Source organism: Dipodomys merriami, unplaced genomic scaffold (assembly GCF_024711535.1).
Source record: "Dipodomys merriami isolate MVZ:Mamm:240054 unplaced genomic scaffold, mDipMer1.0.p SCAF_98, whole genome shotgun sequence".
Classification (NCBI taxonomy): Eukaryota; Metazoa; Chordata; class Mammalia; order Rodentia; family Heteromyidae; genus Dipodomys; species Dipodomys merriami.
Window position 1 is genome coordinate 495809 of NW_027206601.1, and position 26628 is coordinate 522436.

General features: G+C 49.1%; 1 protein-coding gene across 2 annotated transcripts in view; it reads left to right on the plus strand.

Annotated features, from left to right (window-relative positions):
• Window positions 1-2054: 2054 nt before the first annotated feature.
• Window positions 2055-26628, plus strand: part of Tns3 (tensin 3) — a 235025-nt gene continuing 210451 nt past the window's right edge. For both annotated transcript variants that reach the window (XM_070014524.1, XM_070014526.1), the window contains exon 1: window positions 2055-2162. In XM_070014524.1, the coding sequence (XP_069870625.1) occupies window positions 2070-2162 (93 nt within the window). In that variant the 5' untranslated portion in view covers window positions 2055-2069. The remainder of the gene's footprint in view (window positions 2163-26628) is intronic.

Here is a 26628-nt window from a genome sequence, read left to right on the forward strand (position 1 = left end):
CTCCTCAGATCCTCCTGAGTAGTTAGGATTACAGGCATGAGTCAATGGCACCCAGTTTGATTTTCTTCTTTCTTGGGAAGACGCTCACAGGAAATGTAAGAATAGGCATTACATGAAACATCTAAGTCCCACTAGAAACAAGGGTGTAACCAAGATATCCATGCACACACAGAGCAGGTACAGCGGGGACCATCTTGGATTTGGGGAGACTAGCATAGGCTGCCCTGACACAAGCATGAAGTCTTCCTGGTTCTGAGCCACAAAGCATTAACTCTTGCTAAGGGACACCCTAACACTTTGCAAAGTTCAAAGTTCCTATAGTTACTCAGGCAGCATAGATGAAATACATAAATGTCTAAGCAGACAATCCAATTTCCACTGGGAAGAAATTGGGAGAAGAGCTTGGTAGCAGTAGAGTCTCAAGCTCTGCTCTTGACCTTGAGCAAGGTGTTATGTTATTGTGGCCTTTCCCCCACCCTCCCTTATGGCTTCTTTCCTGGTATCAAATGCCTCAGCCCAGAAACTCCTCTGGGTTAGGGTAGAGTCCCCCAGGGCCCGGGGCTCAAGAAACTTTCACTTGAAGGAATGAATGCCCAATTTCTGCCTGAGAAACCAGGCTACTATTTCCCAGAGCTTCCTTAGTAGGGCAAGGCTTCGTGTAAAGTACCTCTAACTGACTTGGAGGTAGAATGTAATGCAAGCCTGGGCCAGACTCCTGGTGAGGTCCACTGTTTCCTATCCTGGAGCCTTTTGTGGTGTCTATGGCTTCTGTTGGCTGCTTTTGAAACAGGCTTTACAGGTGTGTGTGTGTGCGTGCATGCGCACACATGCACACACGCACGCATGCACGCATGTGCATGCATACACTGTTTCTGAAGCTTGAAATAAGGGTCTGGGCCCTGTCCCTGAGCTTTTTCATTAAAGACTGGCACTCTGCTGGGAGCTGGTGGCTCATGCTTATAATCCTAGTTGCTCAATAGGCTAAGATCTGAGGATTGCAGTTCAAGGCTAGCCCAGGTAGGAATGTCCCTGAAACTCTTTTTTTTTTTTTTTTTTTTTTGTCGGTCATGGGGCTTGAACTCTGGACCTGAGCGCTGTCCCTCAGCAATTCAGCTCAAGGCTAGCTTTCTACCACTTGAGCTACAGCGCCACTTCCGGTTTTCTGGTGGTTTGTTGGAGATAAGAGTTTCACAGACTTCCCAGCTCGGGCTGGCTTTGAACTGTGATCCTTAGATCTCAGCCTCCTGAGTAGCTAGGATTACAGGCGTGAGCCACCAGCTCCCAGCTCTTGGCTGGTGGAGGAGACTCTTATCTCCCAATTAACCACCAGAAAACCAGAAGTAGTGCAGTGCCTAAATGGACATTAAAGTCTCTTGGGGACTTTTCTGCCCAGCTTGGCTTTGAACTATGGTTCTCAGATCTCAGCCTCCTGAGATCTGAGCTAGAATTACAGGTAGGATCCATCAGCACTTGGCTGCATCAGGGTTTTTTAATTTAAAAACTTTTATTTTTGTTATTGCTTTCTGTGCTGGTCCTGGGGCTTGAACTAAGGACCTGAGCACTGTCCTTGACCATTTCTGCTCAAGGCTGGAACTCAACCACTTGAATCACAATTCCACTTCTGGCTTTTGGTTGGTTAATTGGAGATAAGAGGCTCATGGACATTCTTGCTTGAGCTGGCTTTGCACCCTGATCCTAAGATCTCAGTTTCCGGAGTAGCTAGGATTACAGGTGTCAGCCACCAGCTAGGAGCATTCATTTTATCTAGATGCCCAGGGTCAAATGGCCTGGCATCTTCTCCTTAAAGGTACCAAGTGAGGACAGCGAGCCTCAGAACCCAGGGCGGCCGGCCTTCCTCTTTAATAAATTCCTTTTTCTTGCCTCAATCCCGCTCGATTGGCTCATGTGACGTCTAAAGCCTTCTCTGACCTCAGCCTTCCACAAACCAGACCCCCCAGGGCCTTCTAAGACACCTGAGCTTCCTCCCCAGCCTGCTGCGTGGCTTTACGCTTGCGCTGCCGCACTCGATTGTAAACTACAGGAGGGCAGGGCGGGCCTTGCTCCGGCGGATGCGGTTCTCAGACACCCTGGATAGAAGAGTGAACTGGTTTTGCAGGAACCGGGGCTCGAACTGGCCTTCTCAGATACATTTCCGCCGCCCGGTGAGCCTTCTACTTGCTGGGAGCCTGGGTTGCTCTGTGGGTCTTCTAATAATTTCTGGTCCCCACTGTGGCCCGCAAGGGCGGGGGACTTGGAGGGGCGCTCTTAGGGGCGCATCTGCCAAGATTGTGTTGGGTGATGAGGCCAGGTGACCGGCCGGGGCTGGGTTGTGGCGATTGCCCGAGTCGCCTCGAGGGGGCCCTGCGGCGGGCGCGGGCGGCCGGCCAGGAGGACGGGGCCGCCGGCCAGGAGGACGGGCCCGCCCGCCCGCCAGCCCGCCCGCGCGCAGCTCCGCGCGCAGCCCAGCTCCGGCCATCGCCCCGCCGGGTCGCGCCGCGGGCTCGCCCAGGTACCGGGGACCGCAATCACGCGCCGCCGCACTCTTTGTTTCGGGCCGGGCGGGGACTGCCGCACGCGGGGAGCCGGGACGCGGGGCGCCCGGGACCTAGATCCGGGCGCGCAGGCATCGAAACCTGGCCGCGGAGACCGGAGCTCCGGAGCCCGCGCGATCGCGGGGCTGGGGCGCTGCCGGAGCTCCAGGACCGGGGTGGGAGAACGGGCTCAGCTTGGGCGGGCCCGGCGGGGACCGAGGGAGGACACGGTGGGGCGCGGGCCGACCGGGTCAGGGCCCCGCTGCCCCGCGGGGCGGGCGAGGGCGGAGCCGCACGGTCGCCGTCGCCGTCGCGGCCGGGCGAACTTCGCTCCCTGCTGCAGGTCCCGGAGTCGGCGTCCCGGTGCCGCCGCGCTGCGTGGAGAAGCCCAGGACTCGTCTCCCGCCCTTTCCAGGCAAGTGTCCGGCCGGGAGACGCGGCGCTTCCTTTACTGCGGGGGTTCGGGGCGGGGTCCCGGGCCGGGGGCACCTGTGGCACGTGGCCTCTGGGGGCCAGGCGTCCCGGGCTCTCCGCGGTGCCGTGCTGCGTTCGCACCCGTGGATCGCGGGGGTCCCGGGTTCCCTCAGGCCCGCCCAGACCCTCCCCCCCCCGCCGAGCGCGCTGCGGGCGTGGGCCGGGGAGACCCTTCCAAGGCCTCCGCCTGGTTGCAGCCCATCCACGCTTGCTGTTTCCTGCTTTACTTTCTTTTAGATTGTTTTTAATCCCCCTCTGCTCGAGTGCCTGCTCCGTGAGCGTGTAAACAGCGTCGCCAACATCACTAGCTCTTCAGACAAATCTCTCTGACCCTTGGTCTTCGTTTCTTGAGGCTTTTGATCGGCGCACTTTTAACTCTTTTTTTAAAAAGTGCTTTAGACTTTTCCCTTTTAAATGAGGTGTGTGTGTGTGTGTGTGTGTGTGTGTGTGTGTGTGTGTTGTGTGTGTGTGTGTGTGTGTGGTGTGTCCGTCCTTGGGATTTCGCTTTTTCCCACTTTGGGGGCCTCTGAGGTTATATTTGCAAATCAATCAACAAGTATTAAGAAAGGCTTTTCTGTGTGGAGTCCTTGTGGGCCTGGAGGGGGTAGGGAGGGATGCAGCTGGTGGTGGAGCCCCCCCCTCACCCCGCACGTGGCTCTGGGGTGGGGGTGGGGGGCGGAAAGGAGCTGGGTGTTGGGGAGCTGACCCAGGGGAACTGGCCGGTTGCCAGACCTTAGAGTCCTGGTAGCCTACCAAAGTCACAGAAAGGCTGTAAGGAGTGCTGAGCTAAAGGCTTTGCTTGTATGTATGCATTGTACTCCACCCCAATAACAGCTCTTGGAGGGAGACGGGACTACCACGCCATTGTACAGAAGTGCAAAGAAAGGCTTTGACACTTGCCCCCACCATGTGGAAATGAGGTGGTGTAGCCTAGGATTCCGGGACAGAACTCCAGCGTTCCTGGCTCCACTCTTGACTGGTTGCATATCTGACTGTCAGTTGGACTGGGAAGCATGTCTGGACAGCACTTCTCAGCTGAGGCTGCCAAAGCATCAGCAGTTGAGTTATTTCTTTAAAAAAAAAGAAAAGAAAAAGAAAGAAAACACCACCCAGAAGATAGAGAAAGTAGAACAATATGCTCCCGCATGCAAATTTCCTAGCCTTTACAAAGTAACCTTCTGGCATCCAATGTTTTGAAAATTGAGCTACTTGGAAATATGACCTGCAAGCTAAAAGGGCAGAGGGTCAAAATATGTTCCTGGGCTGCAGTAGGAGTTGCTGAGATCTGGGTAGGAGGCACCGGGGCAGGAGCACTGAGTGGGAGAGACTGAAGGCAGAAGTTCTCCATCTGTCAATCACCTATCCTGGCTCCCTAGAACTCTTGTGCACAAGGACCCACTTTACTGAGGAGGGAAATGCCTAGCCAATTTCTGAATGAATCCCTGGAGCCATTAGGGGTCTGGCTGAGCTATGTTCCTAGCTGGAGTGCCAGGGGAGGCCTCTTGGTCTTGCACTGGGAGGTGCTGGGCACCTGCTCTGCCTTTTGAAGAGCTGGAAACCCTATGTAGATACTTGACACCCACCAGGTGGTCAGAGGCACAGGCCGACTGAGGGCTTTACCCTTGGACATCACATTAATTCCTTGCCAGAGAAGAAATGTAAAATCTTGAACTTAATATTTGAACTCTAGGCATCAGAATGTATCCTGTGCATATTTCTTGTGGTGTTGAGTTCACCCCTTTAGGGTGTGTCCTCCTTGGGGGACACCTACTGTCTTGCTCCCTGAGTTCCCAGGAAAGTGGCCCAGACTGGGGACTGCACATGACAATGTGGGTGAGCAACAAAGGGGCCATCTGGGATGGCACAATGAAGAGCCCTTGAAATGCCCACAGAACTGTGCTGATTTTGTTTTTGAAAGAGTGTGGTAATTTTAGTATTAGCATGTTTTATCCCAAATGGGGAAAATTAATAAAAGATGATGTGGAAGGGATCCACGTCTGTGCAAAATTTTCTCTGGCAGAGCATTCATTCCTTGATCAGATCAGGAACAAGTGCTCTGTTGGGGGAACTGTACCTGGAGAAAGATTCTCCTTGTCTCTGGCCCTACTACCCACCCCCATCCTTGATGACCTGGGCTGGCCTGTGACTTTCCACCCTTAATTGGGTCTGATCTGTCACCTCATCTCACAAGTCCTCTTGCTGGCCTCTTTTTTTTTTGCAAGGTTGGTAATATTCAGTACCTTGTGTGCATCATCTGGAAGCCAAGGTTTGGATTTGAATTCGGGGTGTGCCGGGCTTACAGGGATTACCCCAGTCCCTGACCACCCAACTCCAGCTTGAATGGGCAGATCCAGGCTCGGAGCCCATGGCACTGCCAGCTAGACCTTGAGCCCCAGCTGCTTCCTTAGACACTGAGGTCAGCCCTTTTGTATATTCCTTCCTTCCTTTTAGTGCTAATTATGGCACGTGAAGTTGCAGGCCCTTCCTCTTCCTCTTCTTTTTTGGGAGAGATAATCACATTCCCACATCCTTTGTAGACCTTCTTCTGTTTCTGAGGCATTAGAAGATGTCCAGGTAGCACCCAGGAAGATGCTATTCTATTCTTCCCTCTCTCCTTCCCTCCCTCCCCCCCCCCTCTTTTGGCCAGTGCTGGTGCTTGAACTCACATCCTGGGTACTCTCTCTCAGCCTCTTTGTACTCAAGGCTAGAGCTCAACCACTTGAGGCACAGAGCCACTTCTGGATTTTTCTGAATAGTTTATTGGTGATAAGATAGGTAGTTTATTGGAGATAAGTCATGGACTCTCTTGGCCTGGCTGGCTTTGAACCAGGATCATCAGATCTCAGCCTCCTGAGTAGCTAGGATTACAGTCACCAGCTACTGACACCTGGCTCTTCTCTATCACTTGCGGTTTTCTGGTGTTTAATTGGAGAGAAGAATCTCACAGACTTTCCTGCCTGGGCTGGCTTTGAACTGTGATTTTCAGATCTCAGATCTCAGATCTCAGAACACAAGCATGAACCACTGGTGTTGGCAATTTGACTTATTTTGAGTTGGTCATAGGGCTTGAACTTGGGGTCTGGGCGCTGTCCCTGAGCTGTTTTCAATCAAGGCTAGTGCTCTACCACTTCCTTCCTTCTTTCTTTCTTTCTTTCTTTTTTTTTTTTTTGTCGGTCGTGGGGTTTGAACTCGGCCTGGGCGCTGTCCCTGGGCTCTTCAGCTCAAGGCTAGTGCTCTACCACTTGAGCCACAGCACCACTTCCGTTTGTTGGAGATAAGAGTTTTAGCAACTTTCCTGCATGGGCCGGATTTGAACTGTGATCCTCAGATCTACGTCTCCTGAGTAGGTAGGATTACAGCCTCTCTTCTCCTCTCCTCGCCTCTCCTCTTCTCCCCTCCCTGCCTCTCCTCTTCTCCCCTCCCCTCCACTCCCCTCCCCTTCCCATTTCTTTCTTTGTGTTTCCTTGTGTTACCTTTTTTTTGTTTTCTTCTCGGTTGTGGGGCTTCAACTCTGGGCCTGGGCCGTCCCTGTGCTCTTCAGTTCATGGCAAGTGCTCTACCTCTTGAGCCACAGCGCCACTTCTGGTTTTCTGAGTGGTTTACTGGAGATAAGAGTCTCACAGACTTTTCCTGTCCAGGCTGGCTTTGAATCACGATCCTCATAACTCAGCCTCCTGAGTAGCTAGGATTACAGGCGTGAGCGACCGGTGCTGGGCTTCCTTGTGTTACTGTTAAACCCAGGAAGTTGAGTGCCTGCTCATGATTATGCACACCTGCACTGCCAGGTCACACCCCATGGCGTCCTGGGGCACTTCCAAGTGGACCAAAGGCGTGCACCTTCTTTCGTGATCTTAAGTGTTGCACAGTGCAACAGTGTGGAGTAGACTATATAATGTGGCACCGCTTGTGTATAGGTTTTGTGGAACTGCTTTGAGAACTAGGAGCCAATGCTTGCTTTGTTGACTACAGGAGAATGCAGATGCAGTCACTGCAGGAATAAAATAAATAAATTGCTCCTTCATTGATGGGTAGGGCTGATCAGGGCTGTCTGCAGTTGCTTTTTAATTTTTTTTTTAATAGGCAAGACCCTCCCACTCCAGGCACTGGGGCACTGGTTATTTCCCACCAGAGGATTCTGGAATCTGAGCTCCCCCCATTACCTTGGAGCATAGCTCCAATAAACTGTGTAAGACCACATCTGGCTGGGCCCACTGGCGGCCCTGGGGCCAGGCTGGGCCATTAGCCAGGGCGCCTGTGCACATTCCTTCCAGAACAAAGGCCTCCCTGGGCCTGGGCCTGGCGTTCCTCTCCACTTTGTAATCCATCACCTTTCCTAGAGATTTCCCTGGGCGTCCACCTCTCTCCTCACTAGTCATTTTGGAGGTAGATCAAAGGTGTATTCAGACTGGGAGACGGGGAAATAGTCCAAGCTCTGGCATCTCACCAACTGAGGGCAAAATCACTCCTTGTCCTGGGTGCACTGGTCATCCCTCACCTGCAGCGTGGGACGCACCTGCCTGGAACCCTGAGCTTGGGCCGAGAGCAGGGCAGGGAGCAGGGCGGGGTGCTGCTTCGGGTGTCTGTCCTCCTTTCAGCGCTTGCTGCTCCAGGCCCACAGCTACTGTGGTTTTGCTGAGTTACCCTGGCCTGGGGGCCTGAAAAATGCCCTTCCCGCTGCTGGGAAGACTTCCCTGTTCTTGGAGGTCTTATTTGACTCCTGGTTGGGAGGTGGGGCTACTGGCCTAGACTGGTGACACAGCAGAGGCCTGTGTGACAAAAGCATTTGTCACTTTGGTGGGGACAGGTGCTTCCAGGTCAGCTTGTCTGGAAAGGGCTGCGGAGTGCAATGTCCAGGGATGGAGGAAAGGAGATTCATACACGTGTGTGGGGCTCAGGGCTCAGGATGATGTGTGTGCACATGTGTGTGTGTGTGTGTGTGTGTGTGTGTGTGTGTGTGCGTGTAATCTGATTAAGAATGTGTGCCTTTGCTTTCCCTCACTCATTTTTTTTTTTTTTTTAATTTTTGTTGCTAGACTTGGGGATTGAACTCAGGGCCTGGGTGTTATCCCTGAGCTTTTTTCCCTCAAGATTAGGACTCTAGTGTGTGGGGGAGGGTGAGGGGAGGATGGGATGGGAAGGGGAAACAAAGGAGGAGCCTACAATGCTTGATAAGAAATGTACTCATTATCTTGCCCATGTAATTGTAACCCTTCTGTACAGTATTTTCACACACACACAAAAAAATTAGGACTCTACCACTTGGGCCACAGCTCCACTTCTGTGCTTAATTGGAAGTAAGAGTCTCTTTCCTGTCCTGCTGGCTTTGAACTATGACCCTCAGATCTCAGCCTTCTGAGTAGCTAGGCTTACAGGGATGAGCCACAGGTGCCTGCCTGGCTGCCTTTGCTTTCAAACTGGGGGATTTTTGACTAATTTTTACAAAATAGGTGCTCATCAGAGACTTGGTTACAGGTAGGAAACACAAGCAGGAACATTGTCTTTCAAATATTACTGCACTCTGTCATCTTCCAGTGTGCGACAAAATGCATGAAAAAAAGTCAAGGTAAAAAAAGAGCAAAATTTATTTTGATTCGTGGTATCACAGATTTTGGTCCATGGCCAGTTGTTTGCATTATCTTTTAGCCTCTGTGTGTGTGTGTGTGTGTGTGTGTGTGTGTGTGTGTGTGTGTGTGTGTGTGTGTGTGTAAAAGACTCATTGTGGAGATCAGCTGTCAGAGAAGCTGAAAACAGAGGGAGAGAGAGAGAGAGAGAAGAAGAGAAAGAGAGAGAGTATGTGTCTAGGCCCTAATGTCCTCTATGATCTAACTTCCTCTCGCTAAGCCCCACCCCCAAGGGTCCACATCTCTCAGTAGTGCCACAGGTTAGGGTCAACCCAGAGCCACATGAGCTTCTGGAGAACATTTATGAGCTGAATTCTTTTTTTTTTTTTTTTTTTGTTGGTCATGGGGCCTGAACTCTGGGCCTGGGCGCTGTCCCTTAGCTCAAGGCTAGCGCTCTACCACTTGAGCCACAGCGTCACTTCCAGCTTTTTCAGCTTATGTGGTGCTGAGGAATCAAACCCAGGGCCTCATGCATGCAAGGCAAGCGCTCTACCACTGAGCCACCTTCCCAGCCTCCTTATGAGCTGAATTCTAACCCCCCAGATGCTATTATGTTAGCCTTGCTCACATGTCCCTTTTCTTGTATTCTTGAATTGACCCAGCTGAGGTCAAACTGTATTATTTTTGTACCCTGCATTTTAAAATCACCATAGCAATTTCAGTACATCCCAATTTGTAAGTAATTCTTCTGTGGAGAGTGAATGGGACACAAGGATGGGTTTAACCATTTCTCTGTTGGTCATGTATGTTCTGTGTGTATCTTTGCATGTAGATTGTTGGAAAGATCTGAGCTAGTTATATTCTTGGAAAGATTGCCAGTGGTTGGAGATTAAAGAACACAGACTTAAAAATATTGTGGTACAATGCTTGATAAGAAATGTACTCACTATCTTGCCCATGTAATTGTAACCCTTCTGTATGGTATTTTCACAATAATAAAAAATATTGTGGTAAAATATGAATGGTATGAAATTTAGCTTTTTTTTTTTTTTTTTTTTGGTCGGTCATGGAGCTTGAACTCTGGGCTTGGGCACTGTCCTTGCACTCTTCAGCTCAAGGTGAGCACTCTACTAGAGCTTGAGCCACAGGGCCACATCTGGTTTTCTAGTCATTTATTGGAGATAAGAGTCTCACAGACTTAACTGCCAGGGCTGGCTTTGAACCGTGATCCTCAGATCTCAGCCTCCTGAGTAGCTAGGATTACAGGTGTGAGCCACCGGCGCCCAGCTGAAATTTAGCATTTTAACAATTAATAGTGCTTGGATGCATTACCATGCTATATAACCATCTGTCCAGGATTCCTTCATCTTGTAAAACTGGAGCTCTACCTGTTAAATGATGACTCCTTGACAATTGTCATTCTAATTTTTTCTTTTTTGGTGGTACTAGGGTTTAATAATTACTAGGCAGGTGCTCTACCCCTAAAAAATAAATGCCTCCAGCTCTTTTTTTGCACTGATAGAGTCTTGTGGGTTTTTTTTCCCAATATATATATATATATATTATTGTGAAAATACTGTACAGAAGAGTTACAATGACAGAATCTTGCTTTTTGTCCAAGTGTGTTCATGCTTCCACCATAACTGGGATGACTGGTGCATAGCACCACACCCAGCTTCTTCAGTTGACATGGAATCCTCAGATATTTTTGGACTGGCCTCAAACTGTGATCCTCCTGATGTCAGCCTATTGAACAGCTCACATTACAATAATGGACTATCATGTTCCAACTATTGGTTGAGAAAGGATACCCACAACTTTTTGTCCTGGATTGGCCTCAAACCTGCATTCTTCCAATGTCAGTTGGAAGTCAAGTTGTTAAGTTTATAGGTATAAGCCACTGCACCTGGACCGCCATACTACTATCTATGGGCTTCATCTAGGTGGAACCACACAGAATTTGTTCTTTGTGATTGGCTTAGTTTTCTTGGCATAATTTCTTCAAGGTTTGTTTATCTGTCTGTCTGTCTGTCTATCTATTGTGCCAATACTGGAGCTTGAACTCAGGGTGCTGTCCCCCAGCTTTTGTACTCTTACCTTTTGAACCACAGTTCCACTTCCAGTTCTTTGATGGTTAATTGGAGGTAAAGGTCTCATGGATGTTCCTATCTGGGCTGGATCCTCAAGTCTCAACTTCCTGAGTAGCTAGGATTGAAGATGTGAGCCACTGGTGCCTGGCAGTTTGTTCATGCCGTAGCATGTATTAGGAGGTTTTTTAAGACCAAGTCATATCCCTTGTGTGGACATGCTACATCACGCTGGTCCATTCATCTGTTGATGGACACTTGGGTTGTATCAACCTTTTGGCTATGAAGAAAGATAGTGTTTAAGCATAGGTACACAGGTCTCCTCCACTTTCAGACCTTCTGTGTTTATACCCGCCATACTGCCAGAAATGGGAGAAAGCTTACCAAGCTATTTTGACAGATTGTGTAAACTCAGTGATTAATGGAATGAGAAAGCAGGAAGAATGTCTTTCATTAAAAAAATAAAAATAAAAAAAGCCTTCAGGGCTGCTTGTTTTTTTTTTTTTTTTTCAATTAAAAGGATCTGATGTTGTTTCTAGAGAATGGTTTTAATTTGGATAAATGGTTCAATCTGGGAACCACATGCTGGAGTGAATGATCTATGAGAGCAATTACACAGGGTTTCCTTGGCTGCGTTTTAGAAGGCACAATGTAGAAGCTGGCCTTGGTTGGAGCTTGGCTCTGTAAGTGGTGCTGGGGCCGTGAGCACTGGAGGGGTCCAGCAGCCTTTTGGATCAGGACAAGGAGCTTGTGGGGGCCAGCAGTCTGCCATGGCTGACGCTGGTTAATTTTTACCCTCCAAGAATGCATTCACAATCGTAGTCAGGAATGTCAACACGCTCCTTGGGACACGTTGAACCGGAACTACTCAAAGTCATTTGCAGAACTGGCCGACTTTGGAGCAAGGATGAGGACCTGAATCAGGCGTCCATTCACTGAGAGTCTTCTAGACACCTGGGCCAGGTGGGCCCGTAGGCCCTGGGGAAGGGAAATGGCTGCGGTACGGGGTGGGGGGCGGGGAAGGGGGGGTGTTCAGCGAGGGTTTCTTCTTTTTTGCCTTTATTTTTGCCAGTCCTGGGGCTTGAACTCAGGGCCTGGGCACCGTTCCTGAGCTTCTTTTGCTCAAGACTAGCACTCTGCCACTTTGAGCCACAGTTTTTTTGAGCCAGTTTTCTGGTGGTTAACTGGAGATAGGAGTTTCAGAGACTTTGCAGCTTGGGCTGGCTTTGGCCTATGATCCTCAGATCTCAGACTCCTGAGTAGCTAGGATTGCATTTGTGAGCCACCAGTGTCCTGATGGTGGCTTCTTTTCAAGAGGATGTTAGGGTGAAGGAAGAATGGGGGTACCTCTGGAGAGGACCAGCTGAGGGTAGTAGTCACTTGGGATGTTCCTGGGCTAGCAAAGAGGATTTGCAAAAGACACAAGAGTGGACAGCTTACTCCTTAACCCAGGAAAACAGGTGCCGCCTGGGACAGTGTCCCATGTATTTATAACAGTGTGGCTGTAGATCTTAACAGTGCCCACTGATCTAAAGGACTGTGAGTTCTTAGGCTGGGAAGTATCCTCAGAGAAGATCCACATTTCTGTGAGTACACACTATAAGGATGGGCAGGGTGAGCTCTGGAGTGTGAGGCTCTGATCACTTTTTCTAAGGAGTTACTATAACGAAATACCAGAGGTATGTTAACTTTATAAAGAAAAGAATGTTTATCCCACTTGTGGAGGCTGAAATTGGAGAAAGGAGGCACTGTTGGTTCAGCCTCCGGTGGGGACAGGGTGCAGCCTATCTTGAAGCAAGAAGTCAAGTTACAGTTCAGGGGTTGGACTCTCGGGAACAGCTCAGTTCCCCAATAAGCTAACCACCTTCCACTAGGCTCTGCGTCCCAGAGGATCCCGCTGATGCTTAACACCTCATGTGAGAGTTGGCTGTGTGTTAATAAGCCTTTGGAGGGCATACTCAAACTATACCCAAGGAAACCACAGCAGCCCACATTAGGACAGCACTCACTCTTGTCTGTCCCTCAAAGACCTTTTTCCTTTCCCTCTGGCAAGCCTGGTTTTAGCCAGATGATGCTGTCAGAACAACTTTAAGTGCTATGTCACTGACCACACAGATTGATTTACCTTGCTCTTTAACTTCAGTTTCTGCCTACACTTACTAATAATCCAAGATAAGCCCATACTGTGCTTTTTAGGCCTCTTGTGTATGATTAAAAGACAAAGAAACTAGATTGATGATCACATGCTTTTACCATGTCATTTTTTTTTTTTTCCCTGCTGGTTCTGGAGCTTGAACTCAGGGTCTGGTCACTGTCCCTAAGACTAGTGCTGTAGATCATAAGCTTTTACAAGGTGCTCTGGCCAGGTACCAGTGGTCACACCTACCTGTTCAGGAGAATAGATCTGAGGATCACTGTTTGAAGCCAGCCCTGGCAGGAAAGTTCCTGGGACTCCTTAATCACCAAAAAGCCAGAAGTGGAGGTGTTTGTTGCTCAAGTGGTAGGATCCTAGCTGTGAGTGGGAAAACAAAACAAAACAAAACAAGTGAGATTTTGAGTTTAAGTCGCAGTACTGCAAACAAACAAAAAAACCCCAAAAGTGCTCTCTCACACTGTACCAAAATACAGGTTTATTTGGATTTCCAGTCTGTCTAGTGTTTGCAAGTGTTTCATTTTAGAAGCATAGTGTGTGCCATTGCCACAAACTGATACCCCACCCTAAGCACTTGCTAGCCTCTCCGGTCTCCTCTGGAATGACTTCCGAGAAAACCTAGGGTGCTGGCTAGAACTTGCACGGTCCCTTAGCCACAAGGCTGCGTTGTCAGTGGCTCTTTCAGAAAACCCCAATGCCACTTAGGCTTCCTGTTTGATTTTGCACATAGCTGTGAGCCTCACCCCTAGCAGTGGATGGCCCTTGAGGGCTGGTGGTCAGTTGTGTCCAGGAGAGTTGCCTTCTTCTCATAGATGGCCTCAGGTGGGTGTGGCCCTTTTGGTCGCAGTGGCTCTTGGAACACCATGTACAGTGTGCCCTGCCATCTGTGTGGCCAGCTGCTTGCTGACCGAGCTGTTAGTGCTGGCCGTGGCTCTGTGATTCCTCAGTGTGGCCAGGGCTCTTGGTATCTGTCCAGCTGCATCCTCAGTGCTGAATTCAGCTTTCTACCCTGTACCAACCCAGCTAAGCTCCACATAGACCTGAACTTCACTTTCCAGTGCCAAAATGGGCTGGGCAAATAAATGCTGGGAGCTGACAGAGACTTTGACCGTGATCTTCATTGTCCTGCGTCCCCTTGACCCCTGGAATTACCGCTTGTCCTTTCGTTTATACTCGCTGGTTGTTTCTGCCCCTATTATGATTGTTCTCACACCTGTGTGTTGTGGGAACATTAGCTTTCTGTCTCCTGTGGTACCAGGTGGTTTTATTACCAGGTGGTTCTGGGGCTTGAACTCAGGACCTGGACATTGTCCTTAAGCTTTTGTTCTCAAGCCTAGTGCTCTACCATTTGAACCATACTTTCACTTCTGGCTTTTTGGTTGTTCAGTGACAGTAAGGATCTCATAGATTTTCATGCCTGGGTTGGCTTTGAACCATGATCCTCAGATCTCAGTCTCCTGAGTAGCTAAGATTACAGGCGTGAGCCACCGGCACCCGGCTGAAATTTTCTTTCTTTCTTTTTTTGTCAGTCATGGGGTTTGAACTTAGGGCCTGTTGTCCTTGAACTTTTCTGCTCTAGGCTAGAGCTCTAGCTCTTTGAGCCATAACTCCACTTCCAATTTTCTGGTGGTTAATTGGAGGTAAGTGTCACAAGGTCTTTCCTGCCCAGGCTGGCTTTGAACCACGATCCTCTGATCCCAGTCTCCTGACTAGCTAGGATTATAGGTGTGAGCCACCAGCACCCAGCTGCCTTTCTTTCCCATACATTTATTCAGGACACTGAACCTCAAAGAATCCTTAAATTGCAAACCTCAGTGGCCCCATGCCTACAGCCCCAGGCAGACAGGCCCCTAGCTCTTCCAGTGGTGTGAGGCAGGTGCTGACATCATCAGCCACACTCAAGGTCCCAAACCTGTTAGCTGGGTCCCTCCTCCCTGAAACTCAAGCTGGAGTGATTGTGCCATGTTCTTTTGTATCATGTTCTCCCTTTGGAGTTCTGAACTCCCAAGGACAAGGACAAGGGCAAGGCTGCAAATACTTTCGTACTGGCGTGATAAGAGTTTTGGAAGTTGCTGGCCGATAGCATTGTGTCCTTGGACCAAGCATTGCCTTACCCCTTCCTCTGTTCCACCCCTCTGTGATTGAGGCCTCTCCCTAAGGTTCTGCACACTGCTGGTAACTTCCTAGTTTATCTCCTAGTTTATCTGAGTGAAAGAGATTTGCTTGCACGTGCTTTCGTTAGTGTTTCCTGAGATACTTTTTTTTTCTTGTGCTGGGGCTTGAACTCAGGTCCTAAGTGCTTGCTTATGGGCTTGTATATTCAAGGCTAGCTCTCTACTACTTGAGCCACAGTTCAACTTCCAGCTTTTTGGTAGTTTATTGAAGAGTCTCTCTCATGGAATTTCCAGCTTGGGATGGGTTTCTACAGCAATCCTCAGATCTCAGCCTTCTGAGTAGCTAGGATTCCAGGTGTGAGCCACTGATGTGAGCCTCTGATAGATTTATGAATTTAGCCTAATGTTATTTTATTTATTTATTTATTTTCGTTGGTGATATTGGAATTTAAACTTGGGACCTTGTGCTTGCTAAGCAGCTACTCTTTTTGCTTCTGGTTGCTTTTGAGATAGGGTCTTACTTAGGTGCTCAAGCTAGCCTAAGCCCAAATTCTCCTATTTATGTTCCCCACCTCCATCCCTGGGATGACAGGCATGAACTGCCATGCCCAGCTTTTTATTGGTTGAGATGGAATCTGACAAACTTTTTGCCTGAGCTGGTCAGAATTCCAGGCATGAGCTACCTTGCCCGGTGACTAGTGTTATTTTCTTTGAAAGTAGCTATGTTTCCAGTTTGCATCTTACTACCAGTTAATGGCATTGCCCGCTAGAACCCCTGAAAACTCCCCAATGTGGTAACACAAAGCTGTTACTTTACCATGCCTGTGGCATGGCAAAATATTCTCTGTGGACAAAGTGTGTGGTGAGGGTTCCTCAAAATCTGTACGGTAAAACGGCAAGAATCATTTCCTTGATCTTGTTCTCAAAACGGATTCCAGACCAGCGATGTATGAGCACTTACCAGTGTAGGTTTTGTTCTCCAGCATTTGGGGTACCAGCAGATCTGTCTTGGGAATAAATCTCCTGGTGCATTTACTTGCCTCTGATCTCATGAGGCTTCTGGGGTGCAAGTTGGGGATTCTATATTTTTGGGGACAGAATGCACTTTAGCAGCCTGCCAACTCTGGGTCTGTGTAATAAACACGGTGCTTGGAAGCACGTGGCTGAGTTGCTGGCCTTGGTGGGATGTGCTGGGTCCTGTGCTGGTGATTGTCCTTACTTATAAGGCAGCAGCCTGCTTCAGGGCCATTGTATCCAGCAGCTGGTGCTTGGCCTTGGCCCCGTGTGAAACTCACAGCACGTGGCATGTGGGTGCAACGCCCCTCCCCACCACATCTGCCTGGGTTTGCACCCAACACCATTCTGTCACCATCTGTGTGAGCCAGTGCAGATTAGCAGCCGCTCATAAACATAAACCTCAGGCTGGCCCTCAGAATGGAAGGACCCTAGTGGCATGAATGACTGACTGTGTGAGGCCCAGAGTGGGGTGTTTCGTCTGTTCCTCTGTTCATTCATTCCTCCCCTCAGTCCTTCATGCAGTTGTGTCCAGCACACACTGCGTCTCACACACACTGGGGACCCGAGGCTCTGGCTCCCATCTGCACACGCCTTTGGTATGGGCATTTCAGGCCCTACCTCCCTCTACCCAGTGACCTCCAGAGACTTGGCTCCTGCAGTTCCTGTCTAACAGGGCCAGTTGTCCCCAGGCTATGGCCCATGGCCTGCTGATTACCTCCTACCTGCCATTTTCTGACACTCCAGTCACCCCAGGACCTCTGCATTCCTAATCTTGTGTTTCCCCATAACGTGTGTGTGTGTGTGTGTGTGTGTATGTGTGTGTGTGTGTGTATGTATGTGTGTGTGCAGGCCCTGGGGTTTGAACTCAGGTCTTGAACACTGTTCCTGAGCCTTATGTGCGCGAGGCTAGCAATCTACTACCACTTGAGCCACTGCTCCACTTCTGGGTTTTTGGTGGTTAGTTAGAGATAAGCGTCTCTTTGAAGCCTGATCCTCCCATCTCAGACCAGCCTACTTGCTTATCTTTTTTTTTTTTTTTTGTCGGTCATGGGGCTTGAACTCTGGGCCTGAACGCCGTCTCTCAGCTCTTCAGCTCAAGGTGAGCGCTCTACCACTTGAGCTACAGAACCACTTCTGGTTTTCTGGTGGTTTATTGGAGAAAAGAGTTTCACGGACTTTCCTGCCCGGGCTGGCTTTGAACCGTGATCTACAGGTGTGAGACATCGGCGCCTGGCTTGCTTCTTATCTTTTTTTAAAATGACTTTTTTCCCTTCTGTATTGCGGTTCAAACTCAGGGCCTTGTAGTTGCTTAGCCGGTGTTCTACCATTTGAGTCATACCTGCAGACTGCTTTATTGCTGATTATTTTAGAGATTGAGTCTCAGACTTTTCTACCCATAAATGGTTTGAATTACAATCCTCCAGATCTCTTGTCTTCTGAATAGCTGGGATTATAGGTGTGGGTCACTGGCTCTCAGCTACCTTTTTTTTTTTTTTTTTTTTTTGCCAGTCCTGGGGCTTGAACTCAGGACCTTGGCACTGTCCCTGAGCTTCTCTTGCTCGGGGCTAGCACTCTATCACTTGAGCCACAGTGCCATTTCTGGCTTTTTCTGTTTATGTAATACTGAGGAATTGAACCCAGAGCTTCATGCTTACTAGGCAAGCACTAAGCCACATCCCCAGCCCCTTTCAGCTATTTTTAATGCTTATTTTATTAGCACACTTTAGCTGCACAAGAGTGGTTTCATTCTGACATTTTTATATATGAATACAATGGATCCCAATTAAACTCACCCCCCTATCATGTTCTCAATCAAACTCACCCCCTCTATCACATTCTCAATCACACTCACCCTCTCTATCACGTTCTCTTTCTGTACTTCCTGCTCCCCCTCCCCTCCACCCCCACTTTATTGTGTGCTGGTGCTGGGGCTTAAACTCAAGGCCTTGAGAAACTTGGCTTTTTCCACACAAGGTTGGTGCCCCATCCTGTGAGCTACATCTCCACTTGCAGGCTTTTATTGGTTAAGGGGAGATAAGAGTCTCACGGACTTTCCTGCCAGGGCTGGCTTTGAATCATGATCCTCAGATCTCAGCCTCCCGAGTGGCTAGGATTACAGATGTGAGCCACTGTTGCCTGGCTCATTGTGCCCTGGCTCGCCTCATCTTTTCAGTTTCTTCAGTAAGGAAACAAGAGCCCGCTGGAATTTGTCCGTGTTGGCAGAGGTGGGCGTCTGCCAGGGTCCTTCCAGTGAAAAGTGGATGCCCTTTTCTTGTCCCCCTGCAGCAGCAGCGGTGGTGGCAGCAGCAGCAGCAGCAGCAATGCTGCTGGGCAGGGAGGCACTGAAGCGGCTCCTTTGAAGTCAGGTTGATGGACAGCCTGGGGAAGGCGGGTGCTGATGTCTGCCAACAGGAGGGCGTGAGACCTTCTGCCAGACTGGGAACTGTACCTGTAGCCTGTGGGTCAGAAAAGAAAAGACAGTGCCGAGGGGGAAGCATTCCTGGCTGGCGGGGATTACCTGGGAGGTGGCCCTGCCGCTTTGATCCTCCAGGGCACCTGGCTTGCTGAAGCTTGCTCCTCCTATTGGGACAGCAAATTCTCTGTTTCCTTTTATGTTGGGAACCCACACGGGGCTGACTGGGCTGAAGTGGCTTCCTCCTCGCTGGGGGAGGCGGGTGGCGGGTGGGGAGCCCCGCCCCGCCCCCTTTTCAGGGCAGCCATGCCTACACAGCAAGGGATGGAGGCTGAGGCTCCTGACCGATGGATGGATGGACAGATGGCCAGAGGGTTGGATGGATAAATGGAGATGTCTACTTAACTACTTACCTACCTGCTATATCAGACCTGCCCTAAATAAAGCATCGTTCCAATTCACAGACGTCCTTTGGGGAATTCCATGACACAGTTTTCTTTTGTATGTGTGCCAGCACTGGGGCTTGAACTCAGGGTCTGAGAGCTCTCCCTTAGATTTTTTCCACTGGCTGTTGCTCTAAAACTTGAGCCACAGACTTTTGATCTTTTTCTGGTTAGTTGGAGATATGTCTCTCAGATTTATCCATCCAGGCCAGTGGCAAACTGCCCTCCTCAGATCTTAACCCCATGGCAAAAAAACAAAACAAAACAAAAATGCTTCTTAATAAACTGTCTCTCCAAGCTGGGCCACCAATGGTGGCTCATGCTTGTAATCTTGGATACTCAGGAAGCTGAGATCTGAGGATTGCTGTTCAAAACCAGGAAAGTCTGTGAGACTCATCTCCAATTAACCACCAGAAAATGGGAAGTGGCGCTGTGGCTCAAGTGGTAAAGCACTTGCCTTGAGCTGAAGAACTGAGGGGCAGTGCCCATCCCCAGAGTTCAAGCCCCACTACCAACAAAACCAAAACAAAACCCAAACCAAAAAACCCCTGTCTCTCCAAAAAGCACCTGCTTCCTCTCATATGTTGAAGCTAGACCTAAAATACTCTGGAGCATGATAAATTATATGGGAATCTAGACATTCACAAACAGTGAGACCAAAGGAGACACTCTTAGGAGAAGAACATGAAGGTGCAATGCCCATGTGTCTCTGATTGTATAAAATAATATTTATCAAAACAAATTCCAGGAAATGGAAAAGAGCAAAACAAAACAAAACACTCAGAGCTGGGCACTGGTGGCTCATGCCTGTTATCCTATCTACTTAGGAGGCTGAGATCTGAGGATTGCGGTTCAAAGCCAGCCCGGGCAGGAAAGTCCGTGAGAGTCTTTTTTTTTTTTTTTTTTTTTTTGGTCCGGTCGTGGGGCCTGAACTCTGGGTCTGGGCTCTGTCCCTCTGTCCCTCAGCTCTTCAGCTCAAGGCTAGCGCTCTACCACTTGAGCCACTTCCGGCTGTTTTCTTCTTGCTTATGTGGTGCTGAGGAATCGAACCCAGGGCCTCATGCATGCAAGGCAAGCGCTCTACCACTGAGCCACCTTCCCAGCCCCGCCCGTGAGACTCTTATCTCCAATAAACCACTAGAAAACCAGAAGTGGCTCTCTTGCTCAACTGGTAGAGCACTTACCTTGAGCTGAAGAGTGCAGGGACAGAGCCCAAGCCCAGAGTTCACGACCAACTAAAAAACAAAACAAAACAAAAAACACTCTCAGGCTCCTGCAAGCAGCTTTATAACTAGTCCTCTGGCTGCTCACAGGCTGTGGGGTCTTTGGTCCACAAGATTATTTGAGCATTTAAGGATAATGGAGCATACAATCTATACATAGCCTTTACCTGAACATGGTTGGGTGTATGAGTGTGCATGTGTGCATATGGGAGCATGCATGCAATGCACACATACATTTATGTGTGTGCATGCACATGCTTGCATGTATCACAGGCACACACAGGCATGAATAACTGTGTGCGCGTGCGTGTGCATGCTGGTATGTACGTATCTTTCTTTCGGGTTCGGTCGTGGGGCCTGATCTCTGGGCCTGGGCGCTGTCCCTCAGCTCTTCAGCTCAAGGCTAGCGCTCTACCACTTGAGCCACAGCGCCACTTCCGGCTTTTTTTCTTTTTGCTTATGTGGTGCTGAGGAATCGAACCCAGGGCCTCATGCATGCAAGGTAAGCGCTCTACCCCTGAGCCACCTTCCCAGCCCGCTTTCTTTTCTTTCTTTCTTTCTTTCTTTCTTTCTTTCTTTCTTTCTTTCTTTCTTTCTTTCTTTCTTTTTCTTTCTTTCTTTCTTTCTTTTTTTTTTTTTTTGTTGGTCATGGAGCTTGAACTCTGGGCTTAGGCGCTGTCCCTGAGCTCTTCAGCTCAAGGGGAGATCTTTAGCACTTGAGCCACAGCACCACTTCCAGTTTTCTGGTGGTTAGTTGGAGATAAAAGTCTCATGGAAGCCGGGCGCTGGTGGCTCACGCCTGTAATCCTAGCTACTCAGGAGGCTGAGATCTGAAGATCACGGTTCAAAGCCAGCCCGGGCAGGAAAGTCCGTGAGATTCCTATCTCCAATAAACCACTAGAAAACCGGAAGTGGCGCTGTGGCTCAAGTGGTAGAGCACTTGCCTTGAGCTGAAGAGCTCAGGGACAGCGCCCAGGCCCAGAGTTCAAGCCCCACTACTGACCAAAAAAAAAAAAAAAAAAGTCTCATGGACTTTCCTGCCCGGGCTGGCTTTGAACTGCAATCCCCAGATCTCAACCTTCTGAGTAGCTAGGATTACAGGCATGAGCCACCAGTGCCCAGTATATCTTGCTTTCTTAAATGGAGATAGATAGTGGCTTTTGTTATTATTATTATTTTTCTTCTTTATCCAGGCAGATTGTTTCTTACTTCACTCTGGCACTGAAAACTAGACAGCTTCCTGGCATGTCAAGATAACTCTGAAGGCATCCTTAAGCATTCCTTTTATTTGTCAAATCCTCTTTATTTTACTAAGAGTTATCTTGCAGCCAAAATAGCCTCAGGGGAAAAAATAACTGAAGAAGAAATGAACTAGGTGTGTCAGGAGAATGTGACAGGTTAGGGGTACATGCAGGTGAGTGTGCAAGGTGACAGTAGCTCCACTTTCCAATGCCTGTTCCAGCGTTTCCTTCCTCCCTCCTTTCCTCCCTCCCCCCCTCTCCCTTCCTCCCTCCCTCCTTCCCTCCCTCCCTCCCTCCCTCTATCTCTCTCTTTCTTTCTTTCTAGATTCTTTCTCTTTCTTTCTTTCTTTCTTTCTTTCTTTCTTTCTTTCTTTCTTTCTTTCTTTCTTTCTTTCTTTCTTTCTTTCTTTCTTTCTTTCTTTCTTTCCTCCCCCTTCCCCTCTCTCTCGTTTTCTTTTTCTGTGCCAATACTGGGTCTTGATCTCAGGTACTTTTTTTACTCAAGGCTGGTGCTCTACCTCTTGAACTACCTCTCCACTTCTGGCTTTTTGGTAGTTAATTGGATAAGCAGTTCTTGGAAGCTAGGCGCCGGTGGCTCACTCCTGTAACCCTACTCAGGAGGCTGAGATCTGAGGATCATTGTTCAAAGCCAGCCTGGGCAGGAAAGACCATGAGACTCTTATTTCCAGTAAACCACTCAGAAAACAGGAAGTGGTACTGTGGCTCAAGTGGTAGAGCGCTAGCCTTGAGTTGAAGAGCTGAGGGACAAAGCCCAGGCCCAGAGTTCAAGCCCCACGACTGGGAAAAAAAAAAAAAGAAGTTCATGGACTTTTCCTTTCTGAGTAGCTGGGATTGGCTGGCAAGGGGCATTTTTTTTTAGACCAGAAGAGTTTCTTCATGGACTTAAGGCACAGAATGAATACATTTGTAAAGATTTAAGAGTCTCCCCATAGATCCTAATTTTGTTGAGACTAGGGAAAGCTCAGCTTTCTTCAGTGGATAATGGCGTGTGTGTGTGTGTGTCTCTGTGTGTGTGTGTGTGTCTGTGTGTGTGTGTGTGAAATAGGGGCAGGTTCAAGGCCAGAGAGAGATGATGGCTGGGAGACCCAGCATCTTCAGGGATCAGGACCAGATTTTTAGTGCACTTCAAGTCCTTGTCACCTTGGGGTCCTCAGATGGGGACCAGAGCCAGCACAGAGTGTGTCCCACAGCAGCTTGCACCTATGTGGGAAGGTGATCAGTGGGGGAGGGTGGGGTACAGCTTCTCTGAGGAGATAGTGCCAAGGTCACCTCTGTCCTGAGACTAAAAATGCGGATTCACAGCAGACTTAAAAGAAAAAAAAAACTTGCTTAAAAAAAAAAAAGCGGGGCTGGGAAGGTGGCTCAGTGGTAGAGCACTTGCTTTGCATGCATGAAGCCCTGGGTACGATTCCTCAGCACCACATAAGCAAACAGAAAAAAGCCGGAAGTGGCACTGTGGCTCAAGTGGTAGAGCGCTAGCCTTGAGCTGAAGAGCTGAGGGACAGTGCCTAGGCCCAGAGTTCAAGCCCCACAACCAGACCCAAAAAAAGAACAAAAGCAAAACCAAACAAACTTGGAGACTGAATAGCTAAAACTTATTGCTATAGAGGAAAACAGAGCAGACTGTATTTATCTACTGCTCATGAAGGCTTCCCTGCCCCCCACCTCCTCTAGGGGATCCCTCTTGGAAAGGGACAGAATCACAGCAAAGCTCCCCAGGAAGTCCTGGAGGGTGGTTGACATTTGGTCTTCCCCATGAGCAGAGGAAGAAACTATGGCTCTGAGAAATGAATCACAAACCTGTGGACAGACTGTGGGGTGGAGCATCCATGGGGCCTGTCCCCCCATTTCCTCCCAGCCCCCTCTCTTGCTCTGTCTCCCAGTCCCTCACCCCTGGCCTCACAACCTAGCTATGGATGAGAGCTCCACAGGGAGATCTGTTGTGAATGCAGGCGTGCGTGTTCTTAACCAGTCCCTGCCCAAGTTCCTAGATGTGACCCAGCCTCCATTTGCAGGAGAGCCAGGGGAAGGGTGGGGCAGGGCTGGGGCTCATGTGGAGCTCCTTGAGAATTCTGGTCCTTGAGAATTCTTGCTCCCTGAGAATGGCTGTAGTACTAACTTGAGGAGGGGAGACCAGGTCTTGCCCCCTACCCACCTAGTCAGTGGAAACACACAGTTGTTGTTGCTGTTGTTGTTTTTTAATGCTGCTACAAGGGACTTGAACTTAGGACTTTTGGATTTTTCCTTCACGGAAGCTCTATTTCGAGATTTTTACTGGTTAATAGGACATAAAAGGTCCCATAGACTTTTCTGCCTGGGCTTTGAACCTTGAACCTCAGGTTTTACCTTCCTAGTAGCCAGGATTATAGGCAGTGAGCCACCAATGCCTGGCCAGGCAGCTCACCTTGCAGGAGGACATGTGTGTTTAGGATGTCCTGCTGCCGCTGTCCTCTGGGATGCCCCTAGGGACTGCAGGAATCAGGGACTCAAAGTGCTCTGGGATTACTCAGGTCTGTCACTCTTGGAAGATCTTGGAGTACCATTCCCTTTCCTTTGAACTTTTCAATATGCTCAGAGAACATGTACTGCATTTAATAATTGATCAATTAAGCTGGGTGCTGATGACTCATACCTACAATACTAGTGACTCAAGAGACTGAGATCTGAAGATTGAGGTTCAAAACCAACCCCAGGCAGGAAAGTCCATGAGACTTGTGTTTCCAGTTAACCAGCAGAAAGCTGGAAGTGGAGCTGTGGCTCAGGTGACAGTATGCCACCTTGAATGAAAAAATAGAGAGGAAGGTCCCCCTCATACCAAAAATAAAAAAGACATTTATTGCTTTAATGATCTTTCTACAGATTGTTTTCCCCCCGGAGAGAAGTGTTTGGAATTATGTAGGTGGATGTCTTACTCACTTGGGACAGAGTGCCTAGACAGGTGGCTTGTGACCACACACACACACACACATACACACACTCACTCACACACACACAGGTGTCTGGGAGTCAGAGATGGAGTTACCGGCAGATTTGGCATCTGATGAGCTAGTGTTGCATACCGTGTCTTCACCTAGTAGAAGGCTCCTTGGTCATTGGGAGTAGAGACACTGATTCCTTCAAGAAGGTTCCCTGACCTGCTTACCGTACCAAGGTACCACCTCCTTCCATCTAAAGTGGGGAGGGAGAGGCATTCAATCCAGCAATTTTGGGGGACACATAGAGACTTAGACCATCCTGGAGGGGGGGTTGTCTTACTTGAACAAGGTGGTACACTGCACCTAATGGTTAGGAACATGATGGTGAGAGGCAATAAGGGGATTTGTGTCCTTTCTTTGGTTGAAGTTTGATTGAGGGGGGCAGGGTAGTTTTCATATAGTCCAGGCTAGGGGTGTGTATGTGTGTGTGTGTGTGTGTGTGTATGTGTGTGTGTGTATGTGTGTGTGTGTGAGCGCGAGCACGCGCATGCACCAGCCAGTCCTGGGGCTTGAACTCAGGGCCTAGATGCTGTCCCTGAGCTTTTTTTGCTCAAGGCTAGTGCTCTGCCACTTGAGCCACAGTTCTGTTTCTAGGTGTTTGGTGTTTATTTGGAATTAATTGGACTAGCTTCAAACTGTGATCCTCAGATCTCAGCCTTCTGAATAGCTAGGATTATAGGTGTGAGCCGCTTGTGCCTGGCAATCCAGGCTTGTTTGAGGCCTGGTGGAGAAGAACCCTAAGACGCCAGGTTGAAGGAGACCCTAAAAAGACCCTGCCTTCTTGGCTTTCTTCATTGGCCTGTCCAGTTACTCAGGAGGACATATCCAGGAACCTGTGTACTCTTCCTCCAGATGCAGGGCCTTCAGGGATGGAGTCAGAGATGCCTGACTCAGTTCTTCCTTTGGCTTCATTTGTTGATCTTTAATGGAGAATGGCTGCTGTGAACAGGGAGGGGAAGAACCAGGTAGAGGCGGCAGATTTGTAGGCTAAGCAGTTTATCTTTATTTCTCAGTCAAAGGGGAAGGAAATACACGAAGGGCCAAAAGAGGGGAAATGAAAACCAATGTACTTCCTTAGGCCCTCAGACCCTTGCACCCCACCAAGGAGGCAGACAGTTCCATCTGTTCCTTCAGAGAAGACCCAAGATATCTGGACACCGGTGCTCATGCCTGTAATCTTATTACTCAGAAGCCTGAGATCCAAGGATCATGGTTCAAAGCCACCTGAGCAGGAAAATGTGTGAGATTCTTATCTCCAGTTAACTACCAGAAAACTGGAAGTGGTAGAATGCTAGACTTGAGTAAAAAGAGCCCAGGGACAGTGCCCAGGCCCTTAGTTCAAGTCCCAGGACCCACACACATACACACAAAAAGCCCCAAGATGTGATTGTTTGCTCATTGCCCTGGGGATATTCTGAACTTCCAGGCCATTGTGGTGTGTGTGTGTGTGTGTGTGTGTGTGTGTGTGTGTGTGTGTGTGTGTGTGTGTGTGTGTGTGTGTGTGTGTGTGTGTGTTGTGTTCAAGGCTAGTGTTCTATCACTGAAGCCACAGCTCCACTTCCAACTTTTGTTGGTTAATCGAAAGTAAGAGTCTCATGGACTGGCTTCGAAACAAGAGATTTCTGTCCACTTGGCTCCCAGGGCTACCTTCTGCCACACTGAGGGATCTGGGGAGTCAGACAGCCTGGCTAGTGGTCATTCACCTGGAAGGTTCCTTGTGTCACCCTGGGGACAGTCGGCTGCACAGGGAATGAAAGTCCTGAGAGTGAAGCTTTGCCCAGGTCTGAACTTGAACAAGGTCCAGATGAGCCTCTGGTGACCTGGCAGTATACAGGTCTCCTGCCCCCTAGCAGGCTGGCATTTCTCTCTGAATGGGGACAGAAGGCCAGGCTTCTGAAGGTGGAAATTAGCAAGGGCTCTGATGTCAGAAACCACTTAACCTAAAGTGTCTTTTGATGGTAAAGGTGAGGACAAGCCCTGGCATTTCTCCACAGCAGCCAGCAGGAAGCCTGGTGGCTGCTATCAGATTTTTATTTTTTTGTCAGTCTTGGAGCTTGAACTCTGGGCCTGAACACTGTTCCTGAGCTTTTTTTGCTCAAGACTAGTGCTCTACCACTTAAGTCACAGAGCCACTTCATTTTCTGAGTAGTTTATTGGAGATGAGAGTCTCATAAACTTTCCTGCCTGGGCTGGCTTTGAACCGTTATCCTCAGATCTCAGCCTCCAGAGAAGCCAGGATTATAGTCGTATTATGTGGCTCATGTCAGATTTTATACTGATGGCAAAGAGTGGGATTCATTTGCCCAGAGTTTCCAGAGGCCCCTGTCATTTTGCTGGGCCAAGATGGAGGGCTGGATCCAGCTAGGGAGGGTTTCT